Below are 22,458 nucleotides of genomic sequence, written 5' to 3' on the forward strand. Positions count from 1 at the left end.
CTATATTTAAGAGAAACTTAGATCTGGATAAATAAGCTTGCGATCTAGAGAACCGTTGTGTGGTACTACTTTTCGTCCATTAGATATTTCTTTGGAATCTTCCGTAATTGTTGATTGCAATTATGGAAGTTGTGCAACAAACAAAAACAATTGAACATTGCACTGCGTTATTAAGCAATTCACTCTTACCGAAACACGAATGTTTTTAACCGTGATTACATTTGATCAGCGTTCACTATTTTATACATTTCCCGGAACATTAAACTAGACATTTTGATAGTGCAGGCTCTCGTTAAAAAAAGCAGAAAATAGCAGAAAACGCCGAATTACATAATGAGAAAAAAATTGGTTAAAATGCTGAGTAGTGTATTGCCTTTTTATCATAATTGCTGATGTGTGTATTAGAACATGGTGTTTTGGTCCGTTGAAATAACAATTTAAATAGGTGATAAACAATACACGCAGAATACATGAGAATAAGGAATAATTTGTTATTGCTTGTGTGCGATGTTTTGTTTTGACTTGTTTTTTGTCCCGTTGCATTGCATCACACCACATCACATAACGTTCTTATTATAATTATATTCTTCGTATGATCTGTTTTGCAGAATCGGTAAGATTACATGCATTCATGCATTCATTTATCGGTTTGTTATTGAAACTCGTGCTTTCATTGACGGAAACATTATGAACGAACTCTTATTAATGCAGTCGTTTATACATGTTTCAAAAGTCTTTTAAAAATCTGCTTTTCGACCGTGCGTGTCATGTCAAGCGATAACAACGTAAACCTGTGATGTAAATAGACCACATATCTGTGGTCGATCTTAAGCGTAAAGGTAAGATGTTTGTTTCATGTAACCCGACCGACCTTAAGTTTTGAGCCGATCCATTACTAATTGTTTTGGTATTTAAGGTTACGTTTTTGGTGTTTTTTTGCTAAATCACTAGAATAACAATTAAGTTAGCGATAAATATTAATAAATTCAATCAATTTTTTAAATTAGCATTAAGGTATGGTTACACAATTATAAAAATACGCTTTAATAACGATTAAGACGACGTATGCATGTCATTTCATATTTGTATTTAATTGATTGGTAATCGTAAACAAAGAATACGACACAAAAGTTTAGCAGACCTACTTGCGTTACCGTTATGGCCATGTTAGTGGACACAAATGTCTGGTTTGGCCTTATAGTATCATGTCGTTAAAGAACAGACTATGAAGCATTTTTTCATTATAACTGTGCATGTTGGGCCGCCAACAGGACAACACTTCTTAATTAAATAATCGAGAATTTCAGACATGACTCAAAATTCGCCCTTACTGTAAGAAGGTTAATTTAGTAAAGAAGGGACACTCTTCAGAAACATTATGTAGCCTTCGATGCGAAAAGACTCCGTAAAATTCGAAAAATCGAAGACTTTGAAATGATAATCTTAATACATACCAGGAGCCCGACATTCTAAACAAACTAAAAAGCGGTCGCAGAATATACTGAAAGACATGGATAAATGTTTAAATAACTCAAATTGAAGAGGACGACCGATTTTACCTGACAGTCAACTATTAAATTATCGCGGCGGCGACCAAAACCTTTCCGCCCTATTGTTGACTCCCTTAGATTAAATGACAAAGCATTTTACCATTCTAGTTTCAGCGCGAAATCGACTATGTCTAAATATGACTGCACCGTATGTACATGTATGTAGAAATAGAAAGAGTAACGGTGTAAAATTATTCCTTAGTATTTACGTCATAAACCAAATGGTACAAACGAAACTGGATATGTAATATTTAATACAGTATGGCATGAGTGCATAAAGACTAATGTAAAATTCAATTTAACCTTGTTAAAAGGCCAGCATATGTGGAGTAGATGTTCTAAATGTAAAGCAAAGATACATGGTCTTACTTTGGACAAGATTCAGCGATGTTATCAGGCCATTTTGAAACGTGGAATAACAAATTTATCTTCCAATTACAATCTGGTACTTTTTGTATTTTCATTTTTATTCCATCGCAAACATAACATATTTTGCATATTTCATGTAATGTTTGAAATACACAAATTGATTTTTTTTATTTCGCATGGTTTAATATTAATTATGGTACATAGCATCTAGGAAGACTATGGTCGGTGTTGATACAATATGTTTACAACAAAGTAAATTTCAAACATGCTTTTCAGGTTAACTACCATGTAATAGAATTACACAAGTATATAAAGATTTTGGCAAAAACAAAAACAAAAAAACACGATAAGGGAATGAGTATAATTCGTCTCATTTTACCGTCGATGATAAGAACGCACGCCATTTTACTAGGGGGGGGGGGACTAACAAAGTCGTATATTTATGAATGAAATTTATGTAATAATTATTGACGCATTTGGAACAGAGCGATGGTCTAAAAGTAGTAAGTACTACCGTTGATTAACCGGCCTACTGGTTTGTTGAAAAACATGGTAGCCAGGGGGCGGGATTTTTTTTCTTATATGACTTATGTGAAACCCTGTTAACGCTCTAGAAGTTATTTTTGTAGTCAAATCTTCGTGACAACTGGACAGAACATTTGCTCTCATGATATCTTAGCTGTGTTCGAAATGGCTCTTTTTAAAACATGGCCACCAGAGGACAAGGCAGTTTTCCTTATATGACTTTAGTGAAAGCTTATTCACATTCTAACTGAAACAGTTTTAGTCCAATCATCACCCAATTTGCTCAGAAAATTTGTTTAAATAATGTCTAGGCCCAGTTTCAAAATTGCTCTAGTCTGTTGAAAAAAAGCTGCAACGGGATGTGTTAGATAAGCTTGTTATTTTGGATATATTGCAACATCTTAAAACAGGTAGCTATTGCTTGTTTCTGTACATCTTTGCAACCATTAAAATGATAGCTACATGTATGATAGCGTAGCTGTTTTTGATGTTGATAATAATAATAAAAATAATATTTATAATAACAGTTATAATAATAATAATAATAATAATAATCATCATCATCATCATGATGTTGATTATGATGATGATGAACACAAACAACAGGAATTGTTTCATTTAAATCTTATTAGACCTCTGATCCTATATATAGGATCTGGCACGAGTTGTAATATCATACCATATTTTATTAAACGAGTTCATGAATTTTGTTAGTAAGCGAGCCTTTTGCGAGCTTACTTACGAATTTCCTGGACGAGTTTAATAAAATATGGTATGATATGAGTATCAGATTTTTTTATTACATGCTTTTAAATGAGCACATTTAATAAATATTTACGCAAACGTAATGATAAATCCCGAATGTTGTTTACATTTCGTGACGTCATTTGACATTGCAACGTCATTTCAGCAAAATAACAAAATGCGATTGGTCAATAAACAAAAACTAAGCCAATGAAAACGTTTAAAAAGTATATTACACATGTGTAAGATACAAAATATTCGTAATGTTTATATTACATGGTAAACAGGATACCTATGGCATGTGATAAATAATATTATTTAATGAGCTGAATGTAATATCTGCATTTGATCTCGAATAATTCAAAGGTGATTTTTAAATTTTTCAAAGACCACCATCCGGCTAACTGGGTTTTTCTAGTAGAAAATTGTCCCCCATTAATTGATCTCAAGTTCAAATGTATATATATACATGATTCTGTGTTTATAATGGTATCAATTATGAAAAGTTTGTCATAATAATGTGCCCAGAATGTGTATCATAAAGACCTTTTCTTCAAAAGTTTATTCTCACAACTTGTTATTTGCCGTATTCATCACAATACATTGTGAACACTCTGGAAGCCATATTATGGCCGATCTTTTTGGCGTCTTGGCCGAGTTCAGTACTCGTTCATGGGCGGTAAAAATAAGATCATTACGTCAACTTGAAATACCTTTATAACACTTTCAATTTTGGAAGTCAGAGTGTTTGCCAAATCATCACGAAGTTTACACGCAAAAAATTTCTACTGGTACCAATGTCCGTTTAAAACATTACTCTTAGTGGGTTGGACATTTTTTCTTGTGTGACTATTGAACTATTTTGAGTATGCAAAAAAATATAATTGTTGCTACCCATCATGCAACTTGCTTCGAACGTTAAAATATATTCAATACAATTCCAGGCTGCCATAAGGTGATGCAGTGTTCCTGGTATGACATGACAACATGCAACTTATATTTCATGATTCCGAAACGGTCGACCAAGGTTCTTCTTTGCCTTGTTCATAAACTTGGACATTTGTTTTCCTCTTTTTTTGTTTGTTTTTGTTTGGGGGTCTCAGGAAGGCGCACAAGATTCTTTGACCCTTTTGTTTGTTATGTAACTTGTTTACACTATTTGGTTGTCCACGTTTCGGTTGCCTTTACATGGAGCAAGTATTATATTTCTTTGCTGAATCATGATTATGAAAAAAAAAGTATCGCTCTAATTTGATAAAAAATAACAACAGCAATACATTTCTATGTGCACACAGCTAACACTTCATCGACCTTGTATTGGCAAATAATAAACATCAGCAAATAACTAACTAATTATTGAAATGAATAATTTTAAGCATGCATATGTGTTCAACAGCCAAGTCGCATTGTTATAATTTATAAATATAAAGGCGTGAAACTCCAGCTGCTGGAGAAGTATTGCATTCTCATTATATACAATTATTTGATCCTTTATTTAAGTCAAGTGACCAATTGCCAAAACAGTACGAAACAGCACAATGCGAAACAACATGCACACATAGAGGTATAAAGCTGATGTCGCCGCCTTGGAGAGGTCAATGCAAAGCATTGGGTTTTAAACCGGTTTTAGGGCGCTCAACCTCACACTTGGCTCAGCAATATTCATGCTACATATCAAGTGTAAATAAAATTTAACCTCAAATTAAACAATAATAAAAAGGGAATTAAAACGCAATTCAATTACCATTTAATTACTCAATGGTATGAAGGAGACCAGAGCAACAAAGTTTTTGAGGAACGATGAAATGAAATTACGATCAAAGGTCAATTACATCCCTTCTTTTTAGAAAAAGATTTAAGAATATAGCATCATATAGTTAATTTTTCAGATCATCATCGTGCAAATACAGGAAGGAGGAGCAATAATGGGTGGAAAAGATCCATATTACATAGCTTGGTTGTTTATGTGACTGCTAAAAAAATAAATCAAACAAGAAACGCCCATCAGAGAGAAAATATTGATGAAGTTTAACGATATAGACCCGATGACCAATGCATGTAGCCGAAAACAGTGAAAGTGGATCGATTGACGTAAAAGGCTGGCCTTTGTGTTTAAACGATCTAGTATATTGTCAAGAGGACTTTATTTGCATACAAGAACTTATCTGCCATTTGCTGTAAAGTGATTTCTAATATCGCTATCTGATTTTAAGTTACAGGTAACGCCCGGAGCTTTAAGTAAGGCCTCAGGTCCAGCCGTTATTTAATAAGAAAAGAGGAACATAATTATACACACACACACACACACACGCACGCACGCACGCACGCACGCACGCACGCACGCACGCACGCACGCACGCACGCACACACACACACACACACACACACACACACACACACACACACACACACACGTGTTGGCACACATGGACGTAGTGGAATTCGTCTCCTAGTTCTCTTAATCCTAGCTGGAGGCAAAAGGGGCAGTATCTTAAGTTATGATGAATGTTAGACCATTTTTGTACTTCAACAGGCAGATTGTGGTTAGCAAATCGGAATTTAATGAGATTTGTTGAAAGGTTACTTGGAAGTGATGTTATGTACTTTTCGAGTTTAATATTGTTTTTGAACAGGAGAAAGTGTTTGCCTTTGTTTGACGTGTTTAGTTTTGCTTCTCATTCTTGTAAAAATGGATCCATTAGAGTTTGTTTAATTTTCTGGTGGACGTTATTTGTGTTGATATGATTTTGGGTCTCGAAAATGTATGTATTTCCTGTTTCGTTGAATATCTGTTTAATGTAGTCGAGCCACTTGTAAGTTTGAGGACTATTTAGCATATACTTATATAGGATGTATGTGTATTTTGTGTGGTCGCCATTAATTATCTTTGACCAATATTTTATCATGTTTGTTTTGATTTGTATTTGAAGTGGGTATCTGCCCAGCTCTGCGTAGAGGAATGAATTGGGTGTTGATTTTCTGGAATTTGTTATTTTCTTGAGAAAAGAAATATGTATTTTCTCCAGATTGTTTGTGTTTTCGTATCCAATTATTTCAGTGGAATATGTTAGAATTGGTAGGATTGTGCTATCGAATAAGGATATTTGCAAGTCGAGTGGAAGATCGAGATTGTTTATTCTTTTGTATAGTAGATGCAGTGCTTTGTTGGCTTGTTCTTCAATATGTGTTCTTGCTTTAAAAAAACTTCCACTGTGACTAAAGTAAGTTCCTAGATATTTATAATTGTCTACTATTTCAATAAGTTTATTGTTTATTTTGAATGAGTATTTATGCCAAGTTCTTTTATTGATGCCAAATATTATGACTTTCGTTTTATCTATATTTACTGTCAATTTCCATTGTTTACAATATTTTTCGAAATCGTCTAGACATTTTTGAAAAGATTTGGGGGAATCAGCTAGGAGAATCGTGTCATCGGCGAACAGTATGGCTATTAGTGCAAGAAAATGCATTGTTTCTCCATCATGGTATTGAATTTGGATCCCTTTGTTGTTGCTATTTTTAAGGTATTCGAGTAAGTCATTTAGGTAGTAGGAGAATAAAAGAGGGGAAAGGTTGTCCCCTTGTCGGACACCCTGGTCGCAGGCAAAGAAAGCTGAATTGTCATATTTTGTTTGGACACATGATTTGATGGTGTCATACATGTTTTTTATAATTCGAATGAATTTTCCTTGGACATTGTTGTTATTTAATTTATGGAATAGTTCTGCTCTGGGGATTAGGTCAAAGCATTTAGTTAAGTCTACAAAGCCCACAAATAGTTTACTCTTTAATTTTTTCATGTTGTTTATAAGAAAATTTAGGCAGAATATGTTGTCTGTTGTTGAGAAGTTTTTACGAAAGCCAGCTTGATTTTGGTTGATTATGTAATTTTCATTGCTGTACCTTGTCAATCTTTCGTTTAAGACGGATGTAAATAGTTTGCCTAGACAGGATAAAATCGTTATGGGACTATGACATATTGGAAAGGTGTAACCTTTTGACCAGGTGTCTGGTATAGTTCCACTGTCAAATATCATGTTGAAAAGTATTGTATAGATTGGCAACATCAGAGTTTTCGTGGCTTTAATATATTCATTGCAAATATTGTCGGCCTGGCTACATGTTTTGCCGTTTTTGCATTTGTTGATCATTTTATCATTTTCATCACGGGTGATGGGAGAGTTAAGGGTAGTTTCTGTATTGTTGTCGATTATATTTGGTTCAACGCTATTGAGGTCATGGTCACTTGTGCTTTCATGTGGTGTTGTGTTTAAGTCTTTGATTTTGTTTACAATTGTTCGATGCTTGGTTTAATTTCATCTTTGTGACTTTCCAATGATTTTAGGTAATTCCAATAATGCTTCGGTTGTTTGTTTTTCATGGTTCGTAATTGGGTTTGAGTACGATGCATATGTTTTTTGTGATGGAAATGCACGATCCGTTTGTATTCTTTACTTGCATGGTTCAGTGCGTTTTTATTGTCTGATGTTTTGTTTTGATTGTAGAGTTTACGCATTCGTTTGTAGGTTAATCTCTTGTTATTACATTGAGGCTCGTACCAGGGTTTAGATTTGATTGAATTTGTTGTGTGCCGTTGGTTTTTATGTTGAAATATTTTTGGTTGAAATGTTTGCACGGCTGTGGTATGGAATAGTTTTGCTATTTGTGTAAGGGCCAAATTGATAATGTTGTTGTTGTTGCGACTATTATTTTCGGTTTTGATTAAATTGTCGTGTTGAATAGTATTATTATTGTTGTTATTGTTGATGTTGTTGTTGGTGACTGTTGTGTTAAGGAATGTAATGTTAGATCATGTAGAAGAAGTAGCAGAAGTAATATTAGAAGTAGTAGTAGTAGTAGTGCAAGAAGTGGTAGTGGTAGTATGAGCCGCACAATTTGTAGTATTAAGTAACGAGTAAATTGGTGTTAAATCATGATTTTCTAAATTCGAGACAAATTCGGCTTGTTTAACTGATATCCATAGCCGATTTTGGTGTTGTTTAGGGTTTTGATTTTTCATAATCTCGATCATTTTTGCAGGTTTGAAGTTCAAGGACAAAACAGAGTGGCCATCAGAGAACACTGGGTCAAGTTCTACGATTTCAAAGCTGTGTAAGTATTTTAGGGTATGTACTGAGCAAAGGGTGTAGTCAATAACAGAATTCTCTTTGAATGTTGAACGACCTATATTCTTATATTATTTACTAAATTTTTCATTTAAGATGAGTAGATTGTTGTTCCTACAAAGATTTTTTATGGCTTTGCCTATTGCGTTTATTTTAGGATCGCACGAGCTCCTCGTTATATTCATATTATGTTTGTGTAAATTATACTCATGGTAAAAATTATTTATCATGTCATTGTCGAAACCAAAGTATTCGGACAAGAAATCATCGAATTCTATGAAGTCGGATAGTTAGGCTGTATGACCGTTAGTGTCGCCTGTTATTATAACGTGACTATATTTGTTGCTCATATCAGTGACCTCTATTTCGAAATTATTGAGCTCGTCTTGGTTAAAGAATCTTGATGATTCTGGGGGGATGTACACTATCCCAAGTAAGACGTCGTGTTCGATTGTAATGCAACCTTTTTTTAGTTTTACCCAAATGATATAATCGGAGTCAGTATTGATAATTTCTACAAATTTGATTAATTGTTCTTTGATAAGAATACACAGACCACCTGACTTTCTATGAAATTTAATTTTGCGTGGTTGGGCTATAAACTCAAATCCATCAATTTTAATTATATCATGCTCGTCTATTTTGCATTCTGTGCAGCAAAATATGTCAAACTGATTAATATATTCAACAAAGTCTGGGTAAAAACACGTTTTATTTAGTCCACATACATTTAACGTTCCCATTTTTATAGTTTCTTGAGGATCTGGTTTTAATGTTGTACTTATTGGGTTTTTGCTCATATTTTCAGGAACGGACGTTTTGCACGGAGAGGCGTTACGGGGAGTGCCCGGGGAGCGGGAATGGGGAGTGCACAGTGTACATCAACGCCATCTGTTCTGTGCAAGGTAGCGCCAATGAATACGTTTGGCTGGCAATCCTTTGGATTTAAAATTGTATTGTCGCTCACAACATTGGGAGTGTTGGATTCTTTATGCATCCGATTGGTTTGTGCGTCTAGTGTGCGCTGTAGCGCTTGTGTGTGGCGGCAGTGGCGTGTTTTGGAAGACGATGGATAGCTTTGACATGCATCACAGATATATGTGGTGATTGAGGAGTAAGGCGTATCTGGTAAAAAGTGTACGTTACTGGATACAAGACTGAGACTGTGAGTGTTATTTGGGAAGGACTCTACGTATCGGCTGCGGGAGTGCATTGTGCGAGGGTTGAATTGTCATTGCAAATGATTGGAGACTGAATGACATTATCAAAAATGGAGTTAAAAATGGAATTTCTTACAGAGTTACATTTAAACGTTGTTTTATGTTGATCATATTCTATGTTATTATTAGGGTTAGCAAATACATGGTCACAAATGGTTTCACAAGTATTATAAGAATATTCATTATGTTTAACAAATTGTTTTTTGCTAACAAATATATTGTCAGTGACATTTGATGATAAAGCTTTGTCAAAACTGTCGTTTGCCATATTCGGATTCACTGTCCACGTGTTCTCCTAGCACATTATTTTGTCTACTGTTGGGGAATTGGGTAGGTCGCACTGTGTCGCCTCTTCATCAGACATGTTTCCATCTTTGTCCGTTAAAGTCAGGTATGATGGCTGCGTTGTCTTGGGTTTGGAAGGTCCCTTTCCGCGAGGCGAGTTTGATGATGACCTTGATCTCGGCGAAGCCGTGGGATTCGGCATTTTGATGGTTAGGTCCACTGGTTGTTGTCTGGATGTTTCGTCTGCCAATTTTCTGGGTGGTTTGTTGGTATGTGTTGGAGGGCTTTTTTGAGCGGGTCGTGGTAGCTGTTGGGCGGTGTAGTGTACTGTCTGTCGGAGCATTTCTACACTGGACGCTACGGAGTTGTGGATGCGTTCATTGGTATTTGATACTCTTGACCCCTTGAGGATAGGGTACCACTCTGGGAATAAATCCTCGACGATTCGCCCGTTCACTCGGAGTGCTGCTGGGAAAAGCATCTGGACGTTCCGGGGTCCGTGTTTGGACCTAGCGTCCTTGAATTTGGGCCATAGCTGCTTCCTGGCGTCGCTTATTTCTTTGGGGTAGTCTCTCAGAAGGCTGAATTTGGTACCGGCGAGTCGACGTGCGCTGTTCATGAGGTCGTCAACTTCACCTGGGTGGCTCATCATGACTCGAATTAACCGTGGTCGTGCGTTGTTTGTGCTGATTCGTCTGCCGACACGATTGGCGCGAAGGACTGAAATCTCACCCCTGTCAATATCAAGTGACCTTCGCAGGAATTCATAAACTGTATTACGGCAATTCTCGTTTTCATGTTCATCTATCCCCGTAATAAGTATGAAGCTCTCCCTCTGACGGGCCTCAAGTTCTAATGTTTTGTATTCGAGAAGTAATACACATTCGTGGGTAACGTTCTGGGCGGCACAATTGTAATACAAAGTCGACTCGATATTGTCAACACGGCATTTTAATAGACCCATATTTTTCATACCATCTAATATTGTGTCAATTTTGTTCTCTAACTGCTGGAAGTTATCATTGGTATACACCTGTCGTATTGGGGAACTATCCGCAGAAGATGAATGTCTGAATGTCGATACCCCACCTGCTGACTCCTGACGTTTACGTTTGTCATTTCTTTATTTATGTCTTTCTTCCTGGGAAAGTTCGCTATTTAGTGGTGCAAATCGTGAACCCATACTTATACCATTCAAATAATCTGCTTGTGCTCTGCTCATGTTGGTAAAATGTGCTAATAAAAATGTTTTTTTTGTTTACGATTTCCTTAATTAACCTAATAAGCAGAAACACCCACACTGTGAGGGACTTAAATATAATTATAAGTTTCAAAAGACATTTCAAATGTGTTAGTTCCTGTATCGGCTTATAATATTGCATGAACACTAAAGACTTGCTTAATGTATTGTGTAACTTGAAACCTGGTCGCAACACACAAATATTGGTGGCAGATTTCACAGGATGACAATGTCCTATTGATAAAAGGATATATAGTTTGGCTGTTCACGAAATTAGAGCATATTAGAGTACAGTCCATCCGAGTATAATCGTGGACAAATATATAATTTTTGAACAATCTGTGCGGAAATTTAACGTAACTCATGGTTGTTGATCTATCTAGTTTTCAAATGATCAAGATGCGCCTGGTCACCGTATTTGTTACATATGTAAGGTAATTACCCGTTTTTAGTCTCCTTCATTATTAACTCCTTGTATGCCACTTGTCTAACATATGCAGTGAAGCCGTTGATTACCTTTGCACTTAAACAGATCCATGCATATGGTCGAATGATTTCGGCCTTCTTTGTGGATGCCCGGTTGTACGTCGAAGTCGTTGGACACAACATTAACACATCAACACCAAATACCCCCCCCCGCCGAAACTGACGCTCGTACATGAAGCTTTTGAATGTTATTGATTGATTTATTTGTCTGGATGTTCAGTTGGTTAAGAGCTGATATCGATCCCCGACCCGGACACAACCTGTGTGAAGATTATTTACGAAATCTATTCTCCCCTACCCATGAGTCAAGTAGGACGATCGTCAGTTATTGGCAAATGTTTGTGCACTTAGAACTGATACACCAGGTTAACCAGGGAAGTGTGAGTTGGTAAACAGGCAGACGTAAAATGACTGTTGAAAAAAATCCAAACACCTATAGATATAGACAGTGTTTAGCTTTTTTTGTAAAATTTTCTGTAATTCAGTCAACCAATTTGAAAATTAATAATTACAGTTAATCGGCCGTCTTATCGACATCCATGTCAGAATTTATATCTTTTCTGTGGTATATGTTGCGAGAGTAAGTGACTAGGCCAATTATATATAAACCGTTTGTAGATAGATAGATAGAATCCAGTTATTTTCAGCTACCCATTGTGGTGTAGCTTGTAAAAAGACCAAACCTAACATAAATGTAAATGAATCTTGACCGTCTAGTTTCTGTATAAACGTGTTTGTTTACATTAGTCCAACAAACTTAAGTTATAACTCTAAGCGTAAGAACTTAAATAACAAGGAAATCATATATCCTATGACAAATTTTAATTTAGCGGAAAAGAAATGTCCTAATTATATATATACTTCTACTTCTCAATTTAGTGACTGTCATACTCCCCAAAGCCACTTTTGCCAGACGGTTTTGCTTGTTTGTTTTTCAATTAATGGTTTAAGTTATAATATTTAGCTAGGAAAATGGATGGAGCATATATCATATGTGTCAGAACGAGTAAAGTTCGAATTAAAAAGCCCAGCATGACAACAACAAAGGGAAATAACCGTGCATTTAAAGACATTGCACTTACGGTTCATGTGCTCAACAATTTCCATAACTGGGAGCTTCTTACAGTTGATAATCATTTTAATTCATTAGCACATATTTTATTTGTATAACCGAACACATACTACCCAAAAGTACAGTAACCTAGGGAATGTTTAAGTGAAACACATGTAAGTTTTAAGAGCAGAAGTCCATTTCCGTCCAATAAATATTTGCGGAAACTTATTAATGTCAGTCAACAGTTTTGGTTTACTAACCTAGTGACTTGAAAAACAACTTAAATCCTTTGCAAATATAAAGCTTCTTATATAATTGGTATAAATCAATTTCGCAAGTATCAAAGTATCACCAAATGTACATTAAACGCTTATTTATTTTACTACCTTAAGGACCGGTGGGGTTGGGGGAGGGGGGCCTGCTTGTTCACTCTAGATCTTTTCATAGACTGTGTTAACAGATGGTTCCTGTTTGAGATTCGAGCGCCATTTACACTTTGATACGGACATGTGCTAATCAGGGACGACACTTTCCTCCTAAACTGTATTTTTGCTGAGCAGAGACTTGCACAGGCTAATCTGGAACGACAATTTACCCCCTTTTCGCTGAGCAGGGCTCAAATGTAATTATGTAAAGTGTCGTTGTTGTTCCACTGAGTATACATTTATCTGCACATGGCTGAATGTTGTATGTAACAAATCAGTTTTAACAATATTATTTGACTTTCAGAGCGTTTTTTATTCACTTTGATTGTTGTTGCTCGATATGACTTAATAGCGGAAAGGGAAGTCTACTGCGAACAACACCTTTCTAACAAACCGAAGTGATATTAGTTCTAATCATACATATTAACTAAAATAAATACGTTTTTTGACAACAAGTAAAAAGTCATTTAGAATATTAATTCATAATGGGATATTACTACAACCGAAATCATGTAGAAAACGTTTTCCATGATTCGTTGCTTTACAAATAAAATACGTTAAGTTTTATATGTGCAATATTTTTTTAACGAAAAACAGTCAGATTTGCGTCGCATTAATTTCTTGCTATTTAACACGTTCGGTGTATATACGCAGTGGTTTTCGAATGAATAAGACCTACAACTATTTAGCAAAGAGGACATTGATTAAACGCTAATCGAATATTGTAAGCGTGTTGTTTACTGGAGCTGGCAATCAAGAGGTTCTCCCCGATGCCAGTTTCTGAATTTTCGCTATCAGTAGGCATTTGCTTCCGCCATTAGATTTGAAACCGTCTTATTAAATGCCCATCTTGATTAAATATTAAATGACGCCAACTTTTATGGATTTTCATCATACGTGCTTTTAAAATGCAGAAATAAAATGTAATTCATATGTTCAGCAGATGTCACGTTGGAGGATTCATCTCACAGCCTATGTCATTCGGGGAATGCATCCAATGGCGATTCATGTGGCGGGCGTGGAAACACGCTCATCCTAGGCCTGTTTATATGCGCCAAGAAGGTTGCAGGGGTTGGGTTCATCCCGCTGTTGACCTTGGGACATTCGTACATATACGATAACGCAGATCCCAAGAAAACGCCCATTTTAATTGGTTTGTACTTTAAATTAAATTTATGCGTCGTGCCTTGCGATAGAAAACTAAAATCCTTATTTTCTTTTATATTTTATTTCGGACTTTATTCTTGAAAACATGTTTGTAAATAAATTGAAATGTAGTTCAAGACGACGTTTGGTAATATTAAAAGTGCAATTAAGTTAAATGCTTTATTCGGTTAATTGTGTTTCCAGGAATAATATTTTCGGGATCAAGTATTGGTCTGGCGTGTGGTTTCTTCAGCGCAGGGGCTATAACACAGACTTATTTTGTGGACTTTGATCGGCAGGATGAGAAGTACGATTTGGTTTTTGTAAAACTTATAATTAACCAGTACTATAATGAAAATAGGTGCTCACATGATGATCTTATAGGCTTATGTTTGTGAAAATAGCTTAAAAAAGGTTCTAACATGCAACGTGATGTGTTTTAATGCAATACATTCAGAGAGGTTAAACTGACCTAAACATAAAATGGCATGTTATTAGATAGCGAAATCTGTATAAAATTCTATAATGGAACCAACAAATAATAATACGTCTGTAATTTATCTCAGCGACCTGAGCCCGTCCAGCCTCCACTGGGTAGGTGCCTGGTGGCTGGATTTTGTACCAGCGGCCGTAGTGGCAGTCTGTGTTTCCATCCCGCTCTGTTTCTATCCTGCACAACTTAAAGGTAAGAAAAACAGGATATTCCTATATGAAAACAAATTACAAACGCAGATAATGGACTGATAGATGATAATCTTATAACTACCGTACTTACACTAAGTTTTCAGAAACTTTAAAATAATTAATTGTGATAATTTGTGATAATTTAGATAAAAATCAATATTAAACAAATATCAGTGTCCGAAAATTGAGGGACACATGAAACAGATGTTTGAAATTTTAGAGATTCTAAAACTATTGGACAGACGATCGAATACAGGTATGCAATGAGTATATCGTTAAATGTTTCAAAATATATTAGTACGCGCTTGTAAAATACCACGCCGTTTAGTATAAATTACTTTAATAAACATTGTATGTTTAACTTTAAACCGTTGGTTGAAACCATTGTCCATTATCGGATTCGATAGCATTTACCCAATAACGCGAATGTAATAATCCAGCTTCTAAAGGCATTCATCTGCCAGGTTTTATGACCTTAATCCGGTTCTAAAAACGCAAGAACGAATGGCACAATTCTGCTTAAATAGTAATACGAACCAAACAAACAGATTAATTAATTACGCGCGAATACATGTATTTCCAAAAAAGTAACGTAAAGAAAAAGAATTAGTTTGGCTAAATAAGGGGTGTCCAAAGAATTAGTGTCCGAAAACTTAGAGGGGAAAAGGGAGAAAAAGTGCAACAGTGGTCATGCATATCGATGAAATTTCTTTGTTAATATAAAGTGTCTGACAAATGTATCATGTAGTCAACATATAGAGGGAAACCCCTTTTTTTAAATCTCAGATCTCTAAAAATGTGTCATGTATTCCTTTATTGATGTTTGTTATACAATGACTTGAAATTAATGTGCTTCCATGACACATACCATTAAATAAATAAATTGGAAGTGCGATTTTGTACCACGTATCTGTATGTTTTTTGTTTTTTATATCTTCTAACTTGGAAAGATACAAGTGAACAGATGAAGCACAAAACCGAAAATGACCATAATGGTTCCAATGCCAGACACACTTGTCAATCCGTCGTGGACCTCTTTAGTACAGGCTTCAAACTTGTAAGTTTGACATTCAAACGCAAAGTTGTCGTTACATCTAATATCTTCCAATGTGTATTTGTGCTTGCATATGCGACTTGTGTTTGTATTGCCCGTGTATATTCTTTCCATTAGTTACTCAATTTACAGAAAGACAGTGCCAAAAAAGCAGACGATTTTTAATTTGTTAATTTATGTATCGTGTAGTGACATAAAACTTCGTTTTTTTAACTGCTATAAGTCATCTTGTCTATGTTGCTACCTCTCATTAATTAATCTAAACAATCATTTAAAATCCGTATTGCATATATGTATGAAATGGCAGGAATCCATATAAACACTATATAATGCATAGTATCACATTGAGGTCAATCTGTCTGATAAATGGTTGTATCGTTTCCTTTTGTTCAGTTCAAGAACCCTGTGTTCATGTTCGTATCCTTAGGCGTGTGTGCTGCGAATATGTTATTGCGTGGACTCGCACCCTTCAAGTACATTATCCCCATATACAACGTATCCCTGGTTTCGACTGGAATTTATTTAGGTATAAACATGCAGTCATTCTTTTAGTTCACATATATTCGACATAAACACCTATGAAAATCCTTATTTCTTTCCAATATGCCAATATCAATGAACTCGGCAAAGTGACTTAAAATCAGATACACAACCGTCCGATGCATAATCAAATGGTTATACGTGACGCAAATTTTGTGTTTGTTTCTGATACTGTTGTATTTGTTGAGTAATATGTCACATACTCGCCTCTCAAAACTATTCGAACAAAACAATTATCATGTCAAATGTCTCGATTTAGGAATCACTATATTGCTGGGAGCGTTTGGATTCATTCTAAGTGGTGTTTACCCGATGGCTGAACCTGGAGGTGGCAGGAATGCTGAGATTGAATGTCATTGTATCCATGGTGACCGCAGTTATGGGCCTCGTGTTCCTGGCTAGCTGCCCAGACGTGGTTCTAGCCGGAGAGGTTATAAGTGGTTCATGTATGTTACATCTTAAAACTTATATAAGCATAAAGGATATATACGGGAACAATCCAATTCTAGAGACTGTATCACTTCTGAAATTCCAAGCATTAATGACGGAAGTACATAGAATGTTACCGATGTCCGTGTGTGTGCGTGCGTTTGTGCGTGTGCGTGCGTGTGTGTGTGTGTGTGTGTGGTGTGTGAGGGTGTGTGTGTGTGTGTGTGAGGGTGTGTGTGTGTGTGTGTTGTGTGTGGTGTGTGTGTGTGTGTGTGTGTGTGTGTGTGTGTGTGTGTGTGTGTGTGTGTGTGTGTGTGTGTGTGTGTGTGTGTGTGTGTGTGTGTGTGTGTGTGTGTGTGTGTGTGTGTGTGTGTGTGTGTGTGTGTGTGTGTGTGTGTGTGTGTGTGTGTGTGTGTGTGTGTGTGTTTGTGCGTGTGCGCGTATGCGTGTGCGTGTCAGTGTGTGTGTGTTTTTCTGGTGGTAATTTTTATTCAAGTTAATTACTACGTTGTACATTATATTTCTTTTGCACATTGATCATCATAACAAGACAACAAGTCCACTTGTTGCATGGAGCAATCATTTGCGCCCTTTAAGGTGAAGGTCACAGTAGACACTTTGCGTTGGTGTATATTATTAATATCGAAATTAATTTGCTCAAACGCTTATCATACTAAAAAGATGTTTTCATGCTTCTATTACTTTTAATGAATATAACCATTAAATAACTAATCCATGGAAATTGTATTTGCCTGTTCAGGTCCCAGCTAAATACCACGCGGCCATGTAACAGTCCTTGTAAATTGTGATGCAAACGAGTTCTCCCCCGTGTGCGGAGCGGATGGTGACGTGTACACTCCCCCTTGTGTTGCCGGATGTTTGAAGGCGATTTTCAAAGACGGAAAGGTGCTTAAAACTGCCACCTTGCTTTTTGCAAATATGTTATTTTCATTTTTGAAAACAATCAGTATTACATTTTGCTCTTATGCCATATGCGGCCAGCATAGCTCAATACCAGCAATACAGTCTGGTCAAGACTTCCGCTTATGAGTCCAAAAATCATGCATGTCTTCAAGTCGGACTATGTAGCTCTAGACCAGACTGCATTGATGATAATGCTATTCGATAAATCAGAATATATCATAGGTACTAGCTATGAAACTTAAATGTCAGACAGATACAAGAGATGTACAGTCCACGATCACTGATGAGGTAAACAATGACATTTACATAGCTTCTGACAGAAATACAATAAGTAAACTGGTTACATTATACTCATTAACTCAAGTTCTTAAAAAATCAATCAGCCTGCACTTCAGATTTCGTACGTCAACTGCAGTTGAATTGACGCGCACAGCAGCAATGCAAGTTTACAAGGGGCTACGGAAGGTTTTTGCGACAGTGGTTGCAACAACTTTATGATCTTTGCCCCAGTCCTGGTTATGACGCTTATCGTTGGACTAATGGTGCAAACTCCGTCAACTCTTGCAATCCTAGCGTAATTATGCATAATGTGTGGTATATTTGGAATGATTATACTCCATTGGTGATCAAAATTAAGCAAACGTATTTTTTCAAATACCGTCGTATGTCAAAGGCTCACAAATTGAAAGCTCGTTTTAGGCAACATACACAATAACAATATCAGAATGATATGACATGTCGTAAAACTATGGTTTCCGAATGATATGGCATTTCATAAAACATGTTTTTCAAAGTGATACGACATATCGTTAAACAATGATATCGGAATAATATGACACGTGTAAAATGGTTTCATAATTATATAACATGTCATAAAACAATGTGTTATCAGCATGATTTGACATGTCGTAAAACAATGGTTTCAGAATAGTATTACATGTCGTAAAGCAAGAGGGTTATTAGTATGATATGACAGGTCGTTCAAACAATGGTTTCAGGTGCATGGAAGAAAATTCCCGGAATCTCTCGCTCGGTGTCAGGAGGATCATGGTTCAGGTGCTTAGTCTTATCCCTGGACCAATCATAATAGGCGCCATATTTGATTCCTCTTGTCGATTATGGAATGAGTCCAACTGCCCGTCTTCGGATGGCGAGTGCTTGATTTATGACAACAGGAAGCTGTCTGTCCGCGTCGGGATATTTGTAATTGGTTTCTCGGCATTTGGCGGATTGATGTTTTTAATGGGGTCAATATTTGCTGGTAGATCCAACAAAACAAGTGACAAGTCACTAAAATTGAATGACAATAAGATTCAAATGCATCGTAGCTCAGCACGCTCATACATAATATAGTCGGTTTTAAGGTTTTTATTACGCCGGTGTTTTTCAAGGGTTACAGCACAAGAAACTTGAGGGTTAATAAGATTACACGCAATTTTACGTAAGGTATGTTCAATGTGCTTGCTTTAAGATTCCTATTTAATTTCCTGTCTGTAATTATTTAGAAATTGGATTATTTCTGATGTAATCTAGTGAAATATTATTGCTCGCATTTTTGGTTTATGAATATTTAGAATGAGTGTCTCTTTATAATTGTACAGTGCAACTTAGGTTTTGTAAACAGAGAATTGTTATTTTATTGTCTTTTAATTTGAAGCATTTATAACATTTTTAATTACATTGACAATCTTGGGGAAGTTTCATTTATGTCATTTGTATGTGAGATGTTGTTTGTATTGCAAAAATGTAATACAATAAGTAATTGCTTTTTATGATTAAAATTTTAATTCAGCACTACGGTGCACTTGATGTCAGCAAAGATAAGAAACAAATGTATATGAAACTCTCAATTAAACAATACAAATAATGATTACCTTACATATGGTAGAAATCATTTTAGAAAAATAGGAACATGAGCGATTTTTTATTGCTAGAATGATCTGCAATAACCTTGTAAAAAATGTTATTGTTTGGTAATTAGTTTAATGGGTATTTTCCAGTAAAGAATTGTTTATTGTTTAATAAATTCCTATGTTGACGGTATTTCTTAGAATCTTTTTATCAAACAACATTCTAATAAGCATCCAAAACAGAGGTTTGTTGTAAAATGTAAAATAAGCAGTGGAAATACATGAACCAGTGTTATAGAGATCTTAATTATTTAGTTTTATATATGATAATACTTGCACACTGTGTAATTAAAAGGAAAAGTATATGCTTCTTTCAACTGTAATTGTTCAGGAAGGTTGTTTTAATATGATAGATATGGTATTTTGAAAGAAAAACATGAAAATTACATTGTTACAGAGATAAGTGTTTGGCGAGGGAAAGTGTTATTCAACGGTTTAATTTTTAATGGACTTTCAAACGATTTTTAGTACATGTAAAATGTTTGCTGTGAATATAGTTTGCACTTGAAAAATATATTTTGCCTCGATGTCTTGTAGAACTATATATTGTGTATTAATATAAAGAAGTGAAACTCCAGCTGCTGAAGCAGTATTGCATTCTCATTATATACAATTATTTGGTCCTTTATTTAAAGCAAGTGACCAATTGCCAAAACAGTACAAAAATAAGAAAATAACAATACCGCTACCATCCTCTGAAGGCTGAAAATATAACAACACGAAGATATGTACGGGATACACACTACTGCATCCACGCAGTACACATCAAACTGTTGTGCAATTCAATATAAAGAAGTGATACTCCATATGCTGAAGCAGTATTGCATTCTCACTATATACAATTTGTTGGCCCTTTAATTAAGGCAGGTGATCAATTGCCAAAGCAGTACAAAAATAATAAAAATAACAATACCGCTACCAGCCTCTGAAGGCCTGAAATATAACAACATCGAAGATGTGTTTGGGGATACACGCTACTGCATCCACACAGCACACATCAAACTGTTGTGCAATTCAGTATAAAGAAGTGATACTCCATATGCTGAAGCAGTATAAGCAGGTAATAATACTTTGTGATGACATTCTGGATATGCCTCTGTTTTTATAATTATAATTTTAAATAAACAATATGCAAGTTTTTTTATTTCGAAAGAATTTTTGGATACACATGTCGGAAGATACATAATTGCCTATTGTACTAAGGAAACATTAACATAATAAATGTATTGAACATGTTTAAGACATGCCAAATGTTCATTAAAAAACCTCAATGACCTATATATCTAACTTACATAAGAAAATAGTAGCCAGCCATACAGAAGAGAAACATATTTACAAAATATTAATTCATAATGTGACATTTAAGTTGTTCATACTAAACGGAACACAGAATTATCTAATATTGACTTGAAAATGTACATGAACTCTTGTTCAATGTAACTCAGTAAATATATATCGGATGGTTCCAGTGCAGAATAGTTCAGAGAATCTAGGGAACACAATCTCTTATGTTCTAAATAACAATTTTCAAACACTTGAACATTATGTTATAATGAAGTGTAGAACATATAATGCACTTTAATTCAATTCTCAGCTTTATAACCCAAAATCGGCACAGCAAGTACTAAAAGCCCCGGGTGTCCTTTTTATATGGACGAACTCATTCCATATACTCTCCATGCCCTCGAAGGTTGGATAATATAAGAAATGAGTCGAATTTGGATATTTCAGTGGTTTTACTGCATGAAAAAATATTTTCTTGATAGACATAAGATAATGCAAACTGTTTGCCCCTAATAATAATATTTATTTGAACAATAACTTATATTGATAGTATCGACAGTCTAAATAACCTCATTGTCACCATGAAGTAGCATCAACACATTTTCGTAAGTCCCGAATTACCCATTAAGGAGAAATGCATTCTTTTTAAACCCGTAAAGACCCTTTATTTACCGAATTAAGTGCAAATATAAACGGCACTTCGATTCAATAATGGTGTTATAGCGAGAACGATTACAACAAAGTTGCGAATTTTCAAACATTCCGATTTACTGGCAATTTTCGTTCAAACATGACATGACGTAAATTCGACACATGCTAATGTTCTCAATAACGAAAAGGCATTATAGGCCTTCGAATGTGATATTTGTCGAAACTTAAGTAGAAAAAATGCTGAACAATGAAGATGATAGTGATGTTGAAAAGCTTTTCGTAGAACGTACATGTATGAGCCGTAATACGTAACTATCAGTCAGATTGTTTTAAATAGACTCGGACAGCGAGGGATCTTGTGTCGATGCTCAAGATGACCATCGTGTTGGAAATACGGATTGGTAAATAAATAATTGTCTTATTGTTTTCATACAAACGCATTTAATAGGACTACGTTGTACGCTTCATACTTATCAACACAGAACGGATACTTGCAACAGTTCTGAGAGGTTTATTGACACTAAAATAAACTGATGAAATCAAAAAAGGGCATGAACGTGAAGATATTAGGAGATATGATGGGGGACCTTGGTCGACAGGATACTGCTGATATTTATTAATTTTTTAGTAGAAAAAAAAATTTAATTATTGAGGGCTTATCTTTTATCTGATACTATACTGTGTCTTCCAAAATCAACTTGAGATATACCCACTGATAAAATACAAATTAACACTCAAATAGCCATAAACTACTTACACAATGTCCATATCTGTGTTTGAACAATCACAGCACTAGGTAATGGTGTAAA

At 35.4% G+C, this 22,458-nt stretch overlaps 2 protein-coding genes across 22 annotated transcripts in view; one reads left to right on the forward strand and one right to left on the reverse strand.

Moving 5' to 3' along the window:
- LOC127837303 (SCO-spondin-like) overlaps positions 1–22,458 on the reverse strand; it is a 192,545-nt gene that overhangs the window by 48,772 nt on the left and 121,315 nt on the right. The window lies entirely within an intron of this gene.
- LOC127837308 (solute carrier organic anion transporter family member 2A1-like) lies at positions 1,421–19,058 on the forward strand. The gene is made up of 11 exons (XM_052364247.1): positions 1,421–1,708; positions 8,232–8,317; positions 9,126–9,222; positions 13,971–14,180; positions 14,378–14,480; positions 14,740–14,858; positions 15,808–15,914; positions 16,305–16,437; positions 16,711–16,897; positions 17,641–17,786; positions 18,803–19,058. Exons 1-9 carry the CDS (start codon positions 1,678–1,680, stop codon positions 16,851–16,853), a joined length of 1,029 nt encoding a protein of 342 aa, XP_052220207.1. The 5' UTR covers positions 1,421–1,677; the 3' UTR covers positions 16,854–16,897; positions 17,641–17,786; positions 18,803–19,058.

The sequence above is a fragment of the Dreissena polymorpha genome, chromosome 7 (genome assembly GCF_020536995.1).
Source record: "Dreissena polymorpha isolate Duluth1 chromosome 7, UMN_Dpol_1.0, whole genome shotgun sequence".
In the NCBI taxonomy this organism is placed as follows: Eukaryota; Metazoa; Mollusca; class Bivalvia; order Myida; family Dreissenidae; genus Dreissena; species Dreissena polymorpha.